The sequence below is a fragment of the Anarrhichthys ocellatus genome, unplaced genomic scaffold (assembly GCF_004355925.1).
Source record: "Anarrhichthys ocellatus isolate YVR2014 unplaced genomic scaffold, GSC_Weel_1.0 scaffold12, whole genome shotgun sequence".
Lineage (NCBI taxonomy): Eukaryota > Metazoa > Chordata > Actinopteri > Perciformes > Anarhichadidae > Anarrhichthys > Anarrhichthys ocellatus.
In genome coordinates this window covers 7,418,218-7,440,806 of record NW_022280042.1, presented here as the reverse complement: position 1 = coordinate 7,440,806, position 22,589 = coordinate 7,418,218, and the positions used below count along the sequence as shown (strand labels likewise).

At 47.8% G+C, this 22,589-nt stretch overlaps 1 protein-coding gene across 6 annotated transcripts in view; it reads left to right on the top strand.

Annotated features, from left to right (window-relative positions):
* The window catches only part of LOC116385963 (potassium voltage-gated channel subfamily H member 7-like), a 72,124-nt gene that overhangs the window by 30,166 nt on the left and 19,369 nt on the right, over window positions 1-22,589 (top strand). For 5 of the 6 annotated variants that reach the window (XM_031851823.1, XM_031851817.1, XM_031851818.1 and 2 more), the window contains exons 2-5: window positions 2,223-2,303; window positions 3,205-3,435; window positions 16,269-16,424; window positions 19,924-20,403. In XM_031851823.1, the coding sequence (XP_031707683.1) occupies window positions 2,228-2,303; window positions 3,205-3,435; window positions 16,269-16,424; window positions 19,924-20,403 (943 nt within the window). In that variant the 5' untranslated portion in view covers window positions 2,223-2,227. Of the gene's footprint in view, window positions 1-1,433; window positions 1,531-2,222; window positions 2,304-3,204; window positions 3,436-16,268; window positions 16,425-19,923; window positions 20,404-22,589 lie in introns of those variants that run through there. The other variant, XM_031851822.1, reaches the window with a different exon arrangement.

Sequence of the window (22,589 nt, the reverse complement as noted above, 5' to 3'; positions counted from 1 at the left end):
GGCACCAAAGTCAGTAGGACTCATCCTCTGGGGACCATAAACGTCTGTACAAATTTCGTGGAATCAGTTGTTGAGATATTCTAGTTTGGACCAAAGTGGTGGACTGACAGACTAACATCGCACGTCGCTAGCTTGGCTATAGCCTTCTTGATGGCACAATTAAAGGGTTAAGCCTCTGTGCTGAACTACAGTAATAAAGACACTGATGAGTGTGTGCAAGAGCTACTCACTTTGTCAGGATTATATTCTTCTACATGTTAAATTGCTGTTCGTCACCAGCAGCTGTCCTTTCAGTGAGCAAATTATGATCTAAAATACAATTTAATAATGTTGTCATTCCCTTTAATGTGGATATGACTCAAGGGCAGGCCTACCCTTTACTGTTTCACCGCTGTGAGTCAGTGAGTCGTGCTTGCTGTGAGACAGAGACAGAGAGGGGGGAAGAGAAAGAAAATAAATTTTTGTTGTGGATTGGCTTGTTTTTATGAATTCAAATATCATAACTGTTGATTTTTAAATGCAGAGCAGTCCTAAAAAACGCTAACGCAGCTAATAATATCTTTGCGAAAGGCAGGACACAAGCCGCAAGGAAACAAAACAACACATGCTTTATTCAGAGAAAGCTGTCTCTCAATGGACCAGATGGAGAGCTAGTGTAAGACCAGGACAGATGTTTCACTAGACCAGGGTGTGTTGTTTGTTTGCGTGTGAGGGGATGAATTGGATCTGAAAGGAAAGTTGAACAGCAGGAATAAATTGAGAGAGAGGAGGGAGAGAGCATTGAACCCTTAGTCCAGATTGCCTGTCAGGATGTATGTGTTTCCATTTTGTGCTACTTTATACTTCCACTCCACTACAATTCAGAAGGAAACAATGCACTTCACTACATTGATCTGACAGCCATAGTCAGATGTAGTTACTATTCAAACACATATTTACTTTCCAGATTAAGATTTTAAATACATGCATAAACTCCCCAACAGGATATAAAGTCATTAGTATGAAAGGGTAGAATCTGGAGAATGAATAGTTTTTACTTTCTATACTTTAAGCATATTTTCCCTCTATACCATTGTACTTTTACCTGAATAAAGGGATTTATTTAAATAGGAATCAGTAAAATATCACAATAACCACATTTTTTTGCTGGCCCTGCCGTGGTGGTCCCCTGTCCTACACGGTGCTGTTACCACCAGCGGGAGGAACATTTAAAAGCCTCGACAGCACCATGGCCAGCGCCTGCTCGTGCGCGCGGTGACACTGTAGCATTAATGTGTGTTTAAAGAACCTCGAGGCTTTTTTAGACATTTAAAACACGGCCCCGTCCATCCCTAATCGTGACCATGGGCTCTCCACTAATGACATGCGCGATACACCTGCGCTCACTGCCCTGACGTCACCCCTCCCCGCGCTGTTGGCCTCGAGACTCACAGAAAATAAAGTCGCAGGTGCTGCGAATTGAATCGCTAATTAGTGTCAACAGTAATGTCGCGGTTTTGTGACGCTGTGCGGCTCCTCTGCTTCATAAAGGCAAGTATTAGCAGGTTAAGTTAAGCTAACTAACATTACCTTAATTACTAATGTGTGATATTAAAGTGACAGGTCGGAAACGAACGGAGGGAGGCCTTAATAATTGGGCTGAACTTGATAAACTATAATGTAATACAATTGTCTGCACTAAGCTAACCTGGCTGTAACGACTTGCAGTACTCCGTCACCAGCCCTGCCTCTACCATCTCTCCGTCTGCCGCTTTGTCTACGCATCCATGTGGGTTTTCCCCTATTCGCAGCGCCTCTCCGCTCCGCCAGCCTCTCAGCCATTGGCTCCAGAGACCATCAGTCTCCCTTCACAACAATAGATCCCTCCACAAGCGCGCGCGCTCCACACGCGCACCGTGCTTTCGAGGAGCGACGGTGAAATGTTGGCGGAGCTGCGTTTCACCGACTCCTTTCTTTCCAGCTTCACGTCGGCGAGGAGCGCGGCCGAGCCTCTGCGATGCGCTCAACCGGGGACGCGTCGGAGTTGAAATAAGGGAAACACGGAGGGGGACAAAGAGACAGGGGGGGGGGATTTTCTTACGAGGATGACTGACTGGTGACAAAGAAAACAGGGGAGCCCCTCTGGCTTCAGTTGTCACCCGCTAGAACTTTGCGTTTTGGGGGAGACCGGCTTGCTCTTGACTTGGAAAGCCAAGGATTTTCTTTTTTTTTTATATCACCAGGAACCATGCCTGTCCGGAGGGGTCATGTTGCGCCACAAAACACATTTTTGGGAGTCATTATCCGGAAATTCGAAGGACAAAGTGAGTACCTCGTCTCTCTGGTGCCCAGTGCTGTGTGGGTGCGTTGTGGTGTGCTGCCTGCCTTTTGTGTCCGTCCTGCTGCATGCTCAGAACAATCATTTAGGCGTCAGGAAATCGCCTAATAGGCCTTCTTTAATAACAAGGGTTATGATGCAGATAGGCTGCAATGAAATAATTATATTTTCCCCTGATTTTATTAATTTTTTTTCTACCTTTTTATGTCGGAGGTAAATTAAATCATTTTAAGTTAATTACCCCTTTACCTTGTCTTGTTGTACAGTCCTGTAGTGCTGGGATACCTCTACTGTAGTTTAAAAATCATGCATATCACAAACAAGGATTAAAGAGATTTAATAACTTCCTAGATCATATTCACAAAAATACCTGTACTGCCCTTATTAATTAAATCCTCCTGTTACGTTTGGTTTTTCTAAATTATTTGCGGTGCTGTGTGGTTGCACACCACGCTGGAGGCCCGTAGACGAAAGCAAAGGACTCCTTTCCTGTGCCATAAATCTGGCTTTACTGCTGAAAATGTGTGGCCTTAATTACATTCTATTTTAAGCTTAATGTCAAATAACTCCAATCATATACAAATGCAATAATCAAGCTTTAATAATCTCATAAACAAGAATCAAGCAATCCAGTCGGTTTATGGAGCTGTTATTCACTGGAGCGGTTTAGCACCATTAAGAAATATAATGGAGGATAATCACATGTAAACAGATTACACCCAGCTACCTCACGCACCATATTAATGCTATGTACTTATTGTTTTAATGTATTCATTTATATATATATATATATATATATATATCCACATGTTCAATAACGAGTGAATCGTGACAGTAAATTGGTCTTCAAATTAACAATGGTTCCTCTCTCAATCTCCCCTCTACAGATAAGAAATTCATCATAGCCAATGCCCGCGTACAGAACTGCGCCATCATCTACTGTAATGACGGCTTCTGCGAGATGACTGGTTTCTCTCGGCCGGACGTCATGCAGCGGCCGTGCACCTGCGACTTCCTGCACGGCCAGCTCACCACCCGGCACTCGGTGGCCCAGGTGGCCCAGGCTCTGCTGGGCTCAGAGGAGCGCAAGGTGGAGATCACCTACCACCGCAAGGACGGTGAGTGCCGCGTGTCGTGTCTACGGGGGGCCGGGGGGGGGGGGGCTCAGCTGGCGTGTGCGGCACATGACGTGAAGCTGTTGAAGTGCTGTTACTGTTATTTGCACGCTGGCTGAGCCACCGAAGCTCCGTCACTCCCTCTCTCAAAGTAATCCTCGCAATATATTTGGTTTTGTTGTGTGCTGCACAGGACAGACCCACCTGCAGTGTTATTGCAAGATACGCATGATACATGTGTGACTTTTACGATGCCTCACTCTCCAGGTACACGGTGGGTCATTTTGACTTCTGAGCCTGCTCTATCTGGAGCATTCTGCAGCAGCAAATCACTGAGTGCACCCATTTAGATCCCGGAGGGGGGAGAGCAGCTGTGAAGGTTTCCTTTTTGCTGTGAAGTCCAGTTTTGAAATGATGCAAGCGCTCACTGTGAAACATGTTCATTAGCCTGCGCTGGATAGGGCACCCTGGGAAGGAAGTAGCTCACCTCCCTAGAGACTCATGTGGAGATAGCGAGGAGTGAGCTCTCTCCTCTCATCGTCTCCAAAGAAATACCGCAGCTGCTGTACAGTACAGTCACTCTGCATTCATTCAGCTACAGACCTGACAGGCCTGTGACGGACTATCTGTATAGCTTTTCCATAGTTTACATAATCGACTGGCGTGCACATGCTGCTTATGAATACTCTATGCAGATCATGACTTGGCATGACAGCTGGTATTGTTTTGATGAGTTACAAGGCCAGCTCCAGAGCGAAAGTTTAAACCAGTCGCATCAGCTGTTGTCGTTCAGGGAGCGTTGATGTGGTGACCTCCGACAATGACATGCGCATGTATCACATGATTGAGCCTCCTTGCATAATGCTAAAGGTGAAGTTTCCAATATGGCACCAATAAGGATTAATGGTTTCATCAGAGCTATGTGGAGATCACATGTGTTGTTCTATATTGTATGTTGACATTAGGCTTCATGGTGTTAATACTGAGAGAGAGAGGGAGACGGTTTACGGAACGGTGACGAATGATAATATCCTTGCAGACATAAATGTGTGCTGTCGGAGGTTGGAAGAGTGGCATGAGGTCGCTGAAAAATGCTTGATGGAAGCTTATTGTTTGAGTGGTTGGAGTCAATAAGCAACCCATAGCTTTGTTTTATATTGTTCTTACTGATCATCAACAAGCAGCAGAAGAAGCTCAGTCAGGACCATTAATACTATCATTTTCCCTGCATGTCTTGTTTTATGTTTGCCACAGATTCCATACCCAGGGAATTGAACTAACATCTACTAAAGGGCCAAGTTCTGTCTTGTACAACTTTATAGCTTTACACTCGACCACATTTCAGAGGGGAATTGTCTTCCCTTTAGCCCGCTCCATTTATCTGACAGTTCCAGACATTTTTTTGTCTGTTTTTCTGGTGATAGAGGAACATTCTTCCAAACACACTGTCGCCAACGAAGTTCCTTTAACACACGTAGAACTCTCTTGTGTGGATCCTTCAACGTTCTTGTAAAGCTCTTTTTACCATATCGCCCAGCTCTACTTTTTGCAGAGTTAGAAGCACCTTCAAGGAGCATTCTGGAGATGTTCTGTTTTTAAAATGAGCTCGCAGGAAGGAGCCATTAGTGAGCACTCATTAGTGAACAGTATCGCATTACCACAAGACGAAGCTATGCCGGAGCCTTGTGGGAATATTTGTTGAACTAATTAACCAAACAAAGATCTTTTGAAGGCGTTAAGACACGTTACCAAACAGCATCCTTAGGGGAACCCAGGTTCAGGACGGGTGATGCTCTTCTACCGTTCATACCGATGCCTTTTAGTTAACTTAAGTTTTGAACGGAGGACATTGACTCATGATGGAGTATTATCATCCCGTGCTATTGGCGAGATAAAGGTTTAAAGTGCTTCAAACAAGACCGTAACAGGTCTGATGCCTCTCGAGGCCGCCGCGGTGTCAGCCAAGTCGAGCTGGGGGTTCAGTCTGCATCGATCCGCTGAGCGAACAGGACTAATGAGGACACAAATACCTTTATGTTGTATTGATCCTCAAAACCGGTGCATTGTTGAGAGGAAATCAATGAGAGCCCCGACGCCCTCCCTTCACAGGAGACTTGGTTAAAAAGAGCTGGAGGACTTCTGACCGCCGGACCCCGTCGCGGGTAGAAAAGGCCTCATTAGCATTCTGTATGCCGTGCCTCTAATTACCTCGGTGTTTTCCTCTCACCTGACTCAGAGCTTCTCCAGGGAAGGTCACCTGCTCCAATAGCCTCCTTTTTTTTAATAAGCAAGTATGGCTGTGTGATGAATCCTACAGTATTAAATAATGACAATAATAGTGTGATCACGAAGTAGATCGCAACTCTACAACCAAAGCTAAAGTCGAGGAATCCCTGTGGACACACTGGACCTCCATTGCCCCCAGAATCATGTGTCACCGTGCACTGTGCTCTTTATGCATTGTTGTACCACATGTACCACATCCAGAGAGAGTGTTTTTATATGAGAGCTGGTACAGAATGCTTATCGCCCAGAAGGGGAGGATGTGGTTGAATGGAAGTCTGTATTTATTGTTTATGAATAAAGGCAGCCTTTATGTCAAGAGATTCAGAACATGCTGAAGACAATTTTATTTCTTTGCTTGTTGGTTCTCCTCGCAATGCTGGGAAATATCATTACAGATATGCAGTCGTTTATCCACCACACACACACACACACACACACACACAGCTCTCAGGCCCTTTCTCCATCCTCTCCTGTATTGGGATTCCAGGAGAAATGTCACTGCGGCGAGCTGATTGCTCTCCATGTGGTGGACCATTGGGGTTTCTGCAAGGCAATCTTCCTCTTTTTAATCCCATGACCCGGGGTCTGCGTCAATGCGCCGCCCGCTGTCCTTTACAGTCCGTGAAGGAGATTCTGCTCGTCAGCACAATCTCCGGCACATTGTTAATGCTTTCTGATTTGTGCCTTCGCAGAACCACCGGTCCTTTTGCCTCCCAGTGCTCCTATCTGGGCGACCTCTATAAAAGAAGTCGCTGTCATTTAAGTTTATTCCAAAGCCCTGTGTTTGACATTTAACTGCTGAGCTGTTTGCTGCGCTTCAAACTCCAGCTATTCTCACTATATAGATATTCACTTTCTTTATGGTGCATTGTCCATCCAGGAAGATATCAGGTTGGAGCCAAACATGTCATTAAATTGTTGCAGAGGGGCCGTCATAGAGCAATAGTGTTCAATTAGCACTGACAGAGTCCCTCCATTATGGGGCCTTACAGTAAATGCTGGAACGTTGCCAAGATTTTGGATTTGAGTTTGTTTTGCTCTGGCAGGGTTTTGTAAAAGGTCTATTTAAATGCTAATGGAGCGCTAATTTGATTTGCAAAATGACACGAACTCTTCTCATCTAATGCAAATGATGACGCAGGAGCCGGCCGAGAACCACAACCAGCTTCCCTTTTAAAGAACACCTGTTTCAGATGTCAGGTTGAACCATACACTGAACTTATTGTCTTCCACCTCGTCTTACGAACGGCTTCAAAAATCCCAGAGTAAACACAAACCTGCATATTTACTCAGCAACAGTTGCTCTGTTGGCCTCAACCTTCAGTGATTCAAATAGAATAATCGGTGTCTCGCTTTCCCCTCTGAACTGCCGACTCTCAGGGGCCTCGGCGTAGCAAGAAATCCTCAAGCTCAGTACATGGTCAAAGCTTTCACTTGCAAATAGCAAATGAGACTGAAAATGTCGTGCTATAAATAGGTTTAAGTCTTGCCTCAGCGGTGGTCACTGAGATGAGTTTTGTGCCTTTTTAAAATGCCTCGTATCAATGCAGAAACTTCAGATCGTGATGAGTGTGTATCAGAGATTCGGGTGCGTAATGCTAATGGAAGCTCATGTAGCCTGGAGCCTCTGGCCTTGAGCAGCGATGACATCACTCGTGGTATCGAAGGTGTCTTTACCGTGGACATTTCATAGTCCTACAGTGTAGATGCTGCCGGTGTAACTCAAGTTGCAAATGGTGTGAATTGCTCTTAAGAATAACAAGTAAGTAGTCGATGAGGCTCTGTAGCCTCAGAGGAAGCCGGACATGATGAGTGATGACGATGTGACCCGGGCCAGTTCGATGGTGCGACCGTTCTAAATCCTAACAAGACAAACCCTCCTTCTGTTTGTCCTGCAGTCTCTTTCACAGTCTCTGGTTCAGCTGTTTGAGCGCACACAGTGGGCAGCTTGTGTCTGTGAAAGACGTATGGATATGAAAGAAAGGAGGAGGATCGGATGCAGTGGGAAAGAGAGGGGGGGGCAACAAAAAGACCCAATTAGGCAATATAAATGAGACGGAGGGAGTGTGAGGAGGAGCGTTCGAGTGTGACGCTGTGTGCGTCACTGTGAGGGATTAAGTGAGCGAGCTGGCAAGAGAGAAAAAGTGAAGATATCTCGCATACGTCAACTGTACTGCCAGTAGAAATAATTGCCATTTTCATGTGTACCGATGGCACTGTGATCTTTTGTAGCAGGAGAACTTGAACCGACTTACGGCAACTCGCAGACCCACTTGGGTGAAGGTTTTTGAGTAACGAGTGAAACGAGCAGTTGAGCAGAAAGGCTACGGAGCGCAGAGAGCCAGAGTAAACTAACAACGTAATGCTTCATCGCCATGGCCACACGAGTGACAACTTTGTCTGTAACCAGTGAAGCTAACTAGCAGACCGCTTGGTTATCTAGCGTTCTAGGTCCCTCGTGCTTTGACACTACACCGGTAACATGAAGTGAAAGAGATCCTTTGCAAATGGAGTGTGGCTTTGAACACGGCCGTCCTGCTCGCTCTCATCAGTTCTCATGTGACTGAGAGAAAGGAGTGTAATGAGCAAGCCCCCCCCCCCCCCGCTCCCAATCTGAAGTGACAGGGACCGATTTGTTTTGTAGCGAGAGCTTCGATTTCCTCTGCCTTCACGCCTCACAGTGGATCTCATTTATAATGAGTTTCTTCAATGGCTTCTCCGGGCTGCCAGCAAGAGGAGATACAGATTGTTCTTTCCCTAGAAGGTCTGCAGTTACTCTGCTCCGTTGTTTAGCTTTGCAGCTATTTGGTCACAAACCAAAGTATCGGACAAAGTAAGATATTGACCTGATGATGGCTCTTGATGAAAAGTTCAATAGTTGAGAGAGTTCAGTTGTGGACTGTGCATTTATCATGATAAATATTCATTTATTGGCGCTCGATATATTGCTGCTTCCTAGTGGTAATTACTCATCGTCGTCATTCCACATAAAATGTGTCGACTCCAAGATGATCGTTCACAATCTGAGAGAAAAAGAAAAAACAAGCATCACAGTTGTTTTGAATCACATATTTGTTAAAAAAGAAATGCCGCACACGACGCGGCCGTGAATATGAATTAGTAAGTGTGTCCTCGGTCAGATTGAAATTCATAAAACCCTGCATTTATTTCTTTTTAACAGTCTTTCGGATCAATAACCCATTCCTTCAGTGATCCTCCCCCTCCCACAGCTGTACACCACAGTGCTCCGTGCATGGGAGATATCTCATAAATGAGCAGCTGCATGTGAGCAAGGCAGATTACTTTCCCAGATTATATATTTATTAAAAAAACACAACGTGTCTCACGCAGTTAAACGGTTTAACGGTAAATATGTTAACCCCCCCCCCCTCCATACTTATGGCTTTCCTCTCATTCACAGATTGGATATGAGCACGTCTGTGAATGAACAGCCATTTATTCATCAGATCACATTCTGACCGGATTGTTTTAATTCATGTGGTTGTCGGTTAACGTGCGGTCACTTTCTAAACAGCTCAAAGTATTCATAAACATATAATTTCATCTGCCCTTTTCTCTCCACGACGCGCTGCTTGGAGTTCCTGACTCCTCCCCTTTAGGCCATGTTCATATGACTCAAACCTCATTATCCGCTGAATTAGGTGAAAGCTGCGTTTGTGAATCGGCCCACCACTAAATGCTGGTCAGGGATCAGCCCTCCGCGCGGCGCCTGCGGAGTCATCATGATGGAGATTGAATCAACAAGCTCTTAGAATCAGAGGGGATGGCCCGCGGCCCCCGGCCTGCTTCTTCACAGACCGTCGTACTCTCAACTCAACCTGACATCTTATCAAGGCGTTGGACCCCAGACGGTCCCACTCCGTGATGGAGGCTTCCCATTCGTCTTTGTCCTCCTGAGACACGGCGCTCACTTTGTTTTTGTATTTTTTCGTTCACTGTGGGTGGAAGTGTACACGGATGGCTGCTGCGTTGACATTTAGACAAAAGTGATTTAGTATTGCAGCGCTGTGAGGAGTAAAGGGTGACAGGAAGTGGAGCCTGTCAGCCTCTTGCAGTGTTTTTAATGGACTTTGTTTCAGCATCAGGAGCACTAACGGTACATCCCATGATGAGGTTATTGCATAAAAGTACTGCTATAGTTGATTGTAATGAATTCTCTTGCTCTGCGGCTCACTTCTACTGTTTTGGGTGGTGTGTTTGGCTAACCGCTATCAGCTAACTGAACTACCAGTACACACACTACAGCCGCTTTTTAGGAAAACCCTAATCTGACGTAGTTTTAGCTTCTAACAATGAACACGTAGACATCTGTCCACATAGTCCGGGACTTCTGATTAGACGTGTTGGAAAATAAGTCACTTTACGTGGCGGTATCTTGTTTGCTGCACCGTCTGTTTATAGTTATGATTGTGGAAAATAATCCCACTTGAGAGTGTAGCCATGGCACCATTCACAGCTTGGTGTTTGACGGGGTCCGCAGAGCCATCCGTCACCCGCCGTGATCTCCCAGATAACCTTTTGCAGCGACACCGCACGGTGCCTAAAGCTTCAGACGGGTTATTCTCGTCTGTGCCGCTGTGCAAGGCTTTGTTGTCTTCCGTGGATTGCTTCGGACTTGCTCCATCGCCTTCGATTAACTCCTCATGAAGACGTCCATAACGTGTAAACATTGTGATCTACGCCAATTCCAAGATAGATTTGTATTTGGATATACTTTAATAAAACGGCACCAGTTCATATTTTCTTTCAAAACTAATTGAACTCAAACTTATTTTCGATGAATTAATCGTCTCTGCTTGAAATTAAAGCCCTGCTGAAGATATTAAACCCTTGCCTGACTTTGAGTGCACTTGAATATCTTGTCATCTGATCGTTTAGCAGCCTCTCACGGCTCATAATGGGACGTGTCTAACGCCTGGATACTTTCACACAACGCAGTGACCTTGAGGTTCGCGTGTGTGATCTTCTATTAAAAGAACTGTCTCCCGAAATAATAGACCAAGTGATTAAGTCCTGTTCAAAGTCATCATGCACTGACAACATCCGGCCCCACTGTCTAATGCCTTGGTTTCTTTAGGCATGTACTCTCCACATTGATTCTGTCTAGCACAGAGCGTTCAGAAGATATGACGTTTGTGGTGATATAAGCCTCAGAGTTTGAGTGTTGCAGTGATTTTTACATGGGACTTTTTGGGTTCTGGGACTGTTCCCCCCCCAAACAGCCGGGCCACCGTGCTGCCGCTGATGATGTTGTAGCCATCCTGGATTAGAGAGCCGGCATCGGAGTTAAACAGCTCTTAGCACGACTGAATGTTCCCGGGGGGGGGTAAGGGGAAGGGATCACAATTCCCCAGAATGGAAGGCAAAAAAATAAGCCTTCCTCCCCCAAGGTCAATTCTTCAATTTAACTTTTATTTTTATTTTTTACTACCACTCGTCGTCCTGCTGTTTTGCTCACCTTCTGTTGAGGAGGCACAGCTAGCGCAGCAGTGATTGATTTCCGACGCGCTGTCATGCGAACGCAGGGTCAGGGAGCGACCCGGATCAGCTGATATGCCGATTAGCCGGGAAGACGCTCCCCGCTGAGCTTCTGATGGAGAGAGACAGAGGGGCAGGCAAACGAGGAGGAGATGTCACTCCAGCCCCTCGAGCAGCACAGCACCAGCCAACAGCTCTCTGCTGCTGGAGGCCAAGCTCGCATCATTGTCACACACACACACCCACACACACCTGTGTGTACACGCATACACTCACCATGCCTATTAGGCCAGGGCGAAAAGCACAGGCTGCAATTTAGAATGATTTTGACGGCGATGCTCTTGGCAGCGGTTTCTCCAAATGAGGGCTATCAAGATTCCCATGTGCCACAATCCCACAATCACTGTCAGACGTAACCCGTCAGCAGATGTTAAACTGGTGTGTGTGTGTGGGGGAGAGAGAGGGGGAGAGAGACAGGGAGGCCTGATGTAATGCATGTAAACCGCACTAACTGATCTGTGTGTGTGTGCGCTACGTTACCGTTCCACCGTGAGCGCGGATTGTGCTGCATTGTCTTAATTATTGACAGTGGAAATGGAATCTAATGAAATTTCCAGCATCGTGAAACTAGAACTCCTCTCACTGCACCGCCTATGAACTTTCCTCACAGTGTGCAAAACTGTTCAGATGAAATAATGTATTTTGGTCCTCTCCTCCGTCCACAACTGTAAGCTGCGTTGGATTTATCGCATATTACGGGTTTACGTGAGGTCACCATGCACTGAGGATAAAGTTGTAACTTTTCCTGCAACAAAACTCAGAGAGCCCTAAAGTGTTGTAGATGCACGCTATGGTGTAACATAACATTCACAATCTGAGATTCAACTGGCGCGCTTTAAACTACGTCATCTTGTGGTGCTCTCTCCCTCTGCGATGGTTTCCAACTGTAAAATTGGAAACCACCTCCTGCCTATCTCAATGAACCAACTCCTAATGTGTGTGTGTGTGGTGGGGCGTAATGAAGGCACAACACAGTGGGAACAGTTGGTCAGTGCTGTATCGGTCCAATACAAGAGTGTCCTCGTGTGAACCCCAAAGTCCAACAGCGGCGCTGCTTTCAGTCCAAACCTCAAGGTAAAAAAAGCCACGAATAAATCTTCCCCACAGTACCAGAGCAGTGTCTCGGTCAAAAGAGTCTGTGAACAATGCAGCTCTGGTCTGAGAACCTTTCAAAGAGCCCCTCAGCGTGCTGTGATTTGGCTTGATGCCACTCGATGCCACGCTGTGCCGTCATCCTGCCGAGCCATCTGTGTGGAGACGGATTACCAGGTAGCCTTATTAATCCAGGTGGGCCGCGCCGCGTCAGGGAGGAAATGAAGTGGAGTGGAAAATGTTCAAAGCAATAAGCGTCTCGTTTCCTCTCGGGCTTAAGGCGCGGGGCTCGACGGGTCCGGTGCGACAATGGAGCAGGCTTCGTCAGGCCGCTGCCGGCTCTGGGTTTTTGTGATGTTTCTGTGGATGATTGGCAGCTCCGTGTTTATCAGCTCACTTTCACCTTGATGAGAGATTATTCTCCTCTCTCACAAAAGTCATCACTCCCATCCGCCGTCCTCGCAAAAGAACAGATTCTGTTTTCAGTCCACCCGTCCGTGACAGCGGATTTGCGTTTTTTGCGAAGAACGCTGAGTCATGCTGTGTTTTAATACACAAAGAAGGTCATTGTTTTTTGTTTTTTTTTGCTAAATACATTTCTTAAGAAGATGCCACCTGATGTTCCACATTGGGATGCTGCTCTTTGTTTTGTTCCGCAGCTCCCTATAAATATTCAGGTCAGAGACGCTCCGACTAAAGCCCTTTTAGTTCCCCTCAAAGGTGCGTTCTCTCATTACACTGCACCGTGTAAAGCAGCTCCATCGCCTGCTTATTAGATGTAGTTGGACAGAGAACATTCTGCTAATTAATGCTGTGTGTGAGCGAGCGTGTGTGTGTGTGTGTGTGTGTGTGTGTGTGTGTGTGTGTGTGTGTGCGTGCGTGCTGAACTGAGATTTGTGAGCCTCATTAGAGTCTGTGCGCGTTTCTTTTCGGCAGTGTGCAACTGACAAATGTAAATGTTATTTCTGTTTGCTTGAGTGTCTGTGTGTGTGCACGTTAGTGTGTTTGTCTCTGACCCTCCGCCGAGGCGGGACAGGCAGACGAGCAGGAATTTGCATCTGATCTGTTTGATCTGTCCACTTAAAACGCATCAGGCGGCCTTCCTGCGGAGAAGCTGGGCAGCCATCTCCTTTCTCTGGGAGGGAGACGTGCACAGCAGGGAAGCGGAGAGAAGGCAGTAGAAAATCCAATCGGCTGGATTTACAGTACACGCTGCTCAAAATGAGGTTATGTTAGGCAGCACGTTTAAGGTGATCATTCTGTTAACGCCAAGTTAATTCAGGAAATAAATTTTAAATGATATTGAGCGGCACACTGTGCTCTCATATAGCAGGTGGTGCGGTAGACGGAGCCGACACACAAAGCAAGCAAAGGAATAAAACATTAAACTGTTGTTTTGTCTTTATAGGACTCTTTATTATCCAACATCCACGATTCAGACCCCAACCGAACCTGGGAATGAAATGAACATAAAATACCACCCGCAAGACTCGGCTGCACACACACACACACACACACACACACGGAGCCTCCTCTCATTCTTATATTGCCTAAACTGGTCCAACCATTATGCTTTCTAGAACATAATACTTGGCTCCTATGAATTATAAATGCCTGTGGTTTCCAAGGCTTATTTTTGGAGCTTGCACACAGATTGCTTTACAAAGCCGGGGTTAGCCCCCCCCCCCCCGAAGCGTGCCCACAGGTTGACATGACCCTCTGCAGAGTGTGTGAACTCGTGTGCTGCGCTGAACGTCTTTATTTCTTGTATCGAGCATTTCAAGTTCTCTCACTTGGAACGTGAGTAAAGTTTGCTGAACAGCTCCCGCTGTTCTCCGAGTTCTCCGTTAACTGACGCACACTGAAGCCCTCGCTTCACATCGAGAAACATCTTGAAGTTCCTCGGTGCCGGAGACGAATGAAACTCGGCACCGGGAGTTTGCTCTTCTCTGGAGCGCTCTGTTGTTTCCATGGAAACGCACTCCATCATTTTTTTTTTTTTTGTTTTGTTTTTTATTTTGATTTGCAAACAAAGCAACAGGATTTCAACAGGACGCTCCTCGTTAGCGCTGATGCTCGGTGTGGAGATAAAACCGACATGTTTCTACTTTCTTGTCAACAAACTGGCTGCTGACATAAAAGTGCTGAACTATTTTTATTTAATAAATACAAGAATTCTAAATCGGTAGGTAGGACAAATGTATGTATTCCCTTTAGCGCCAGGAGAGAGGGACCCCTCCACTTCGAGTGGGGACTCCCCCCCCCCCATCTCCCCCTGACTGATATTAATGGCTCCATCCACTCCTGCTGACACTGATGTACTGCTAGGGCCCGGTTACTGCTCAGCCCAGCAGAACCGGGGCTCACCAGAGCATAAATCAAACCCGGGTCTGGTGAAACGGTTGCTTTATATTATTGCTGCACAATAGGATTTGAGGTAACACTCTTACTGGGTCTGTGATGCACCGTATCGTACCGGCTCATGCTGAGTATCGATCCACCATTGTTCCATTAACAAGCTGTTTGGAGACTGGGATCATTTTTTATGACTAACTACACAGTGCTACGTCTGTATATAATGCGTCATAAGTCATGGGTGTCGTAGAGTGTTACCAGATTTTGGAGGCCGTCGATACAATACGAGAAAATGGCCGAACACCGAAATCCTGCAATTATTTCTGTCTGAGTGGAGTCAGAACTGCAGCGTGTCCGTGTCTCTGTGTTCCCCCAGAAAAGCAGCGCTGCAGGCCGGGAGCCCGCTGGGCGAGCTATAAATAGCCTCCTGGTGACAGCAGGACTAAGAGCCTAATGTGAGGGAGAGATTTCCACGGTCATTATTTATAACTTAATTACTAAATTCTGAATTTACTTAATACATTTCATTTTTCTACACCAGTACTCCTGCTCGCAGCTTCTGTTCATCCCATCCAGCCAGAGATACCTCTGTTGAAACTTGTTATTAATAGCAAGCAAGAAACGGCTCAACAACTATCTCTTTTTCTTACTTTCTGAGCGATCCTACGATGAAGCGGAGAAAAGAGCGTCTCTGTTTCATCTGTCCTGTCTGCTGTTTTGATAAACTTTGAACATTTAGATATGAGGCATTAGCAGATTCACCTCCCGTTGTGACGCCTTCGGCATCTGTAGTAATTGGGGTTTAAGAACTGAAAGCAACTCATTTTCTTTCCCTTCAGATTGTGAACACTTCACCAAACACCTGCTAAAATATGGCGAGAGACTCCTTTACCATTGCCCGTATGGGTATAGTATAATATGTACAGTATCTGGGATGTTACATTCTTTTCATTGATGGGAACTGGAGCCGATAAACACCTGTGACCACTGCAAAGTCACGATATGAATGACATTCGTGTGTGTTGGAGGGCTTTGTGTCCGGTGGGAAAGGAGCTTCAGAGGGGGAGAGACATTCCTGCTTGCTGTATTTTGGGAAATGCATGCCGGGCATACGTTGCATGTGTGCATTGCTGTTCGTGCGATGACTTTGGATGTCGTCCAGTAATACAGTATGGAAGTAAGTGGATGAGGCGTTGGTGTTAGCAGGATGTTTTCTCTGGGGTGTGTCTGGAGGTATGAACTCATCCAGCTCTAGAGGCTTTCCTCTCAGTGGACCTCTTGACCTTTTCGCCTTCATTCCTGCACCAGGCCTTTCCGCACACACAGCTTTATTTTGAATAAGACGTTTGAATGTCGGTGTTAATGGGAAGCTCTCGGGTCAAACCGCACTGTATCTGAAAAGCTGTCACTTTGAGTCTTTGATCAGGTTTTTACCATTTTTGTTTCGGACAAAAAATAATTAAGTTAAGCATTTTAAATTCAGTCCATCAAACACAAAGCATAAATGTTGTTACCCATCGCTAACATTCGTTTTCTGTTCACAGATTCAACCTTCCTGTGCACCACCCATATCATCCCCGTGAAGAACGAGGAGGGCGTGGTCATGATGTTCATCCTCAACTTCGACCACGTCCTGGAGGAAGGCAGCAGCGACTCGCTGGATAGACTCAACCACACCTCGCCATCCAAAGCTGACCAACGTGAGTAAAGACGAGAAAGAGCTGGAGAGACAGCGTGACGTATGGCAGTTATCGGGAGTGTGCGTGTGGGCTGGGGCGCCAGATTTGTGTCTGTGTGACTCTCACAGAGGGGGCGCTCTCTGACACCAGCGTTTAGCAGACACCGATGTCTTAGTCTGCCGTCGTCTTAAAGGTCTGGCCCAATTACGGCTCTTAGCCTGCCACGATGGCCCGATGAACCTCTGGAGCGGCGCCGGATAGCGCTTCTCCCAGAGCTGTCGGTGTAATGGCGTTGAATGCCATTCCCCCCCCGCCCTCTCCTCCGCGTCTCTCTCTATCTCCACTCTCTAGCCGTGACATAAAAAGCAGCAGCATGGAGGACCAGAGGTCGCCTCTAGATGACTGTAATTGGGTGAGGCCTCTAACAGGCTGCGTTGCCTCGCGGGGGGAGGGGGGTGAGTTGTGAAGCGTGTGAGTATATAAGCAAGTGTTGCCAACGTGCGTTTGTGTGCACACTCTCAAAACCATGCGTGAACGTGTAACCTTTGCTTAGTGAGTGTGAGTGTCACTGATAAGGCCTTCCTCTCACTCTGTTATGGGAGCTAATTGCTCACTCTGCGGGCTATCCCTGCTGGAAACAGGCCTCTATGAATTCAAGACTGTTTGTCTGGATATCTCAGTGGGCATCTCTGCCAATCTGGCGGTGAGTCTAGATATGTTTACAGGGTTGAGCCTCGGTGCCGGACACCGTCCCTCTCTGCCGTGGCATGCTTCACCGGAGAGAGTTGGTATTTCTCAGCCTCATTCCATCACAGCCCTCCCTCCGTTAACTCCAGGGACCTAGTATTGCATTTGCAGACGGACAGAGATCGCAGACTATGTAAACCTGCATAATCTAAGAGAACACCGCAGATGAACGAACATCTACAGATGTAAATGGAACCGAACGGAAGCGGCGGTGCTGCTATTCCCCTGCTCCTCAGTACGTGTAGGAGCAGCTGCCTGCAGGAGCTGTGAGGAGGTGACGATCCATGTGTTGCATTATCTAGACGCCCTCTGGGGAGTGAGGGTGCTGATTATCGATTGCCTCCGCCGCTCGCCAACAACCCATCCATTCTGCCGCCATTCTCCCATTGTTGCTCCGATGTGGCTTCCACCGATCCCTCATTCCTCACACCAAAGATGAGTGTCATTTAGGTCACCGTTCTAAAGGGGAAAGCGGTGTGAAAATGTTTTTTGGATTTCAGAATTTCTGAGGTGTACAAGGCTGTGCATTGTTCTTCATTTAAGTTAGTGTTGGGTAAAAATGTAGGACACTTTGTAGACATCCAACAATGAAGTGGGCATCAGTAAGTTTATGATACGGGACATTTATGTGAATCCAAAAGCTTAACAGATCTAGAGACACCAGACGGAGACGGACACCTGGCAAAGTACTCAACACCTCCTCTGCGGTTGTACAGGATTCTGCCATGATGTCTCACACGTACTCACAAGTTAGAAACTATACCAGCCACACGCTGTCACAGCTGGTGATGAATACAGCTAATCTGCCACCTCATCATAGCAGCCATTTCTAACCATTAATTCCCTACTCTCTTTTAGAGAGGGAACTTAACGACCCCTGAGCTGGAGAGTCGCATAACCTGAACTTAAGGTGTAGGTCTTAGCATAAGTCTGTTTTTGTCTACTCGTGTGAGCATAGCCTAAGATGCATACTGTCTTATACAGAAACTCATTAAATGAGTGGGGTAAAGTAGGGACACAGCAGAATTACTCATGTAACTCCACAGCTGGTGAGTAATAGGAGGACTGGGAGCCCAGGTGAAAACTACGGCATGCAAATCTGTGAGTAAGCTCGTTAACTACACCGCAGATTTTAATTCAGAATCCCAAGAACAAGAAACGGAAACAAAAGGCTACAAAGCCGCCTTTGTCCCGCTTTCACCAAAGGAGGCCGCTTTATTGTCCTCTTTCCACTTCTCCCTGACATCTGAATCACGCTCGCATTACAGAAAGACATTTCACTCCCCAACACGGGGATCCGAGGGCCCAATTAATATTCAATGCAAATATTACTGCCTGGTATCGTAGCAACAAGGGCCAGTGTGCGTCTGTCAGTTGTGTAAAAGCTGCCGGTGAGTTTGTTTTGCAGGGAAAGAATGAGAGTGGTGAGAGTGATTGCACACGTGTACTGTACACACACACGCAATCGGAGCCCTTTCAGTACGACAATTAAATAGAGCTCCATACAACGTTTTCAGCACACACCGTGACTGAGTTGTGAGCTAATTAAAGGATTTGCGGCGTATATGTTTATCCTCTAGGCGTAGTAATTAGAAACATGGCTTCGAGCCGTTCGTTGTTTTGTCAAGGTGTCATTTTTAAAAGTCGAGGCCAGCATTTAAATCAAACTGTCGGAAACGTCGGATGCTGCAGCTGCGCTATTCATTTGGAAAAATGTCAATGTTGCTGTACTGTGCCGGCTCTTTGGAATATAAATTGACTCGGACTGATGAATCGGATGACACAGAACTAAATGCAAAATGTAATTTCCGGCGCCATCAGTTTTTGCCTCAAGACTTAATTTAAACACGGCTACACTGAGCATTGTACTGCGTGTCTCTGTCTCACCCCGATACAAGGAGCAGTGAGGAAGACAGAGATGCACGCTGCTCCATTCTGAGCCTCGATCCATTTTACCACCCGTTGTGTCCCTGGATACAACCGTAGCTGGTCCACTCTGCAGATCGTGCATGTCAAATACGATGTGCAGTAGTTTGCTCAAGCAAAGCCTACAAAGGGGACGTGAAGAAGTGACTTGTTCAGGTGTGCTGGTCCATGCTTTCATGAAGGGACTTGGTTTGCATGGTGGCAGTAACGCAGCACTCTGATATGTATGGCATATGTTCTAGCAACTAAATGATTCACAACATGCAGGCCACGCTTTGCCGTCCATATGTGAAGTCCTGCAAGTGTCTCTCTCAAGACAGGTTTGCCGATATTGTACTACAGTCTCTGTTTCCTGCATAACATTCCCTACTGCCACGGCAGCAGAGCCCGAAACATGGCGTTGTGTTAGCTTCACCTTCATCTCCCCGGGAGCTATCAATCGCTCGTTAGAATCCTGCACTTAATCCTTTACAGGACCGACTCCTCAACGCACTACTGCCATTCTAACATTCCACCAAATGTCCTCCCTCATGAATAATTGAAGGGAAATTGAAGATTGATGAAGTGCCTGAGGAAGAGCGGGCATTTGTTTTGATCTGCCAGACTCTTTTTAAGATAGCTGCGTTGGCAGGCTCCTCCGTGCTGTTGGCAAACAACTACGAGATATAAGCGGGGGGGGGGGGTACAGTATGTCGATCCCACTGGCTCATTAAAAACGACCATAAACATTATGCTGTCAAATAAGTTGCTTAGCCTTAGATTTATGTTTATATGCGATACCATATTGCCCCTAACCTGTTTTTATGGAATCATTTGACGGTAATCTCATTGCTCTGTTCTCTGTCAGGCAAAGGGAGATTCTTTCGCTTCCGTTTCCCGGCCATACCTCTCCTGGGCATCAGCAAGCAGTCGCTGCCCCAGGAAGACCCCGACGCCGTCACGGTGGACTCCCCGCGCCACAGCGACGGCTCGGTGGCGACGCGCGACTACCAGCTCCCCGCCACCCGCGAGAGCTGCAGCCCCTCCTACGCCAACGACACCCGCGCCCTCATCGGCCCCAGCCACTGCTCCACCCCCGTTTCCGGGCCCTTGGACCACTCGTCGCCCAAGGACCCCTGGGATCGGACGTACCCGGACCAGACCATCACCCAGACCCACCACCGGAGCAAGGAGGACACGCTCACTGCAGCGCCGTCAATCCCAGGCCTTACTCCAACCGCCTCCAGGGAGAGTGTGTGCAGTATTCGCAGAGCCTCCTCCGTACATGACGTGGACGGCTTCGGGACCAACTCCAAGATGCCGTTCAGGGACAGACACGCCAGTGAAGGTAGGAATCTGCTGCTCTGCTGTTCCCTTAATGCATGCTGCTTTTTAAAATCTCACCATTTATTTGACCTACTGTAAGTCTCACTCTAGTATATAACTAGTTAATGATGTGCTAACATGCTCTGCTACGTGTTTTCTCCTTCCAACCTCTCCGGGTAACGAGCATGACCACAATACCAGAGTAATAGTTTAACCAGAGCCAGAGGGTTGTTGGACCCTGGACAGAGCTGATTGATGCTACGCTATGATTGGCCAGTCTGCATTTGAGGGCGGAACATAGCCACGGGTCAATAGTGATGTGGAAACTTAAATCTTCCCGTGCTCACAGACAGAGCGCATCTTTAACAAAATGAATAAAGGACATTTTTCCCCCCTTGACAGTGCGTGGTTGGTGCCCGCTGCTCTATCAAAACCACTACCAATTCCCAAATGTTGCATTTCATAATAAGGGACTTATGAAGGGATTTATTACTTGTGACTAACATTGACTATAAATTTGGCTTTATTAATTGCCGAACTCACTGCGGTCCCAAAATAGGAGATTGGAGATGTGGCGTCTCTTAATCATTATTATAGTGAGTCACCATCTACACTGTGTGCTATTGATCTTCCCTTGAGGCTCATTAGCCTCTTGGCCTTCATGTGGATGAGTCCCCTATGATAGTTAGCCCACGGACTACAGCCACCTCGCCCGGACCAGGGAAACCGGGGCACCCTCCCGGAGCCAGACCCAGGAGGGGAGCTCGTAGGCGAGCGTCTGGTGGCCGGGCCTTTGCCCATGGTGCCCGGTCGGGCTCAGCCCGAATAAACACCATGGAGCAGCCACCCTGTGGACCCACCACCCGCAGGGACAAGCATCGGTGTCGGGTGCTATGCAGACCGGGCGGCGGGTCGGGCGGGAGGCCCGGGCATGCCGATCGCCGGCGGCATAGACTAGCTCTAGGGACGTGGAACGTCACCTCGCTAGCGGGGAAAGAGCCGGAGCTGGTGCAGGAGGTGGAGCGATACCAGCTAGAAATAGTTGGACTCACCTCCACACACAGCGTTGGCTCTGGAACCAAGCTCCTGGAGAGGGGTTGGACTTTGTCCTTTTCCGGAGTTGCCCAGGGTGAGAGGCGCCGGGCGGGAGTGGGGATACTCACGAGCCCCCGGCTGAGCGCCGCTGTGTTGGAGTTCTCCCCGGAGAGCGAGAGGGTCGCCTCCATGCGCCTACGGGTTGCGGGGAGCAAGGCTCTGACTGTGGTTTGTGCTTATGCACCAAACAGCAGTTCAGAGTATCCGGCCTTCTTGGAGTCGGTGGGAGGGGTCCTGGAAAGGGCGCCGCCTACCGAATCCATAGTTGTCCTGGGGGACTTCAACGCTCACGTGGGCGATGACGGAGAAACCTGGCGGGGGGTGATTGGGAGGAACGGCTTGCCCGATCTGAACCCGAATGGTGTTTCGTTATTGGACTTCTGTGCTTGCCATGGTTTGGCCATAACGAACACTATGTTCGAACATAAGGTGGCTCATAAGTGTACCTGGTACCAGAACACCTTAGGCCGGAGATCAATGATCGACTTTGTAATCGTATCATTTGATCTGCGGCCGTATGTCTTGGACACTCGGGTGAAGAGAGGAGCAGAGCTGTCAACTGATCACCACCTGGTGGTGAGTTGGATCAGATGGCAGGGGAACCGGTCCGAAAGACCCGGCAAACCCAAACGTGTAGTGAGGGTGAACTGGGAACGTCTGGCGGAGGACCCTGTCCGGGAGGTCTTTAACTCCCACCTCCGGAAGAACTTCTCACACATCCCGAGGGAGGTTGGGGACACGGAATCCGAGTGGACCATGTTCAAAGCCTCTATTGTGGACGCGGCCGCTAGGAGCTGTGGCCGGAAGGTCATCGGTGCCTGTCGTGGCGGCAACCCGAGAACCCGGTGGTGGACACCGGAGGTGAGGGAAGCCGTCAAGCTGAAGAAGGAGACCTTCAAGGCCTGGTTGGCCCAGGGGTCTCCTGAAGCAGCTGACGGGTACCGGCAGGCCAGAAGGGCTGCAGCTGCGGTGGTCGCGAATGCTAAAACTCGGGCATGGGAGGAGTTCGGGGAGGCCATGGAGAAGGACTTTCGGTTGGCCTCAAGGAGGTTCTGGCAAACCATCCGACGGCTCAGGAAGGGAAAGCAGGGCTTACCCCAGGCTGTTCTCAGC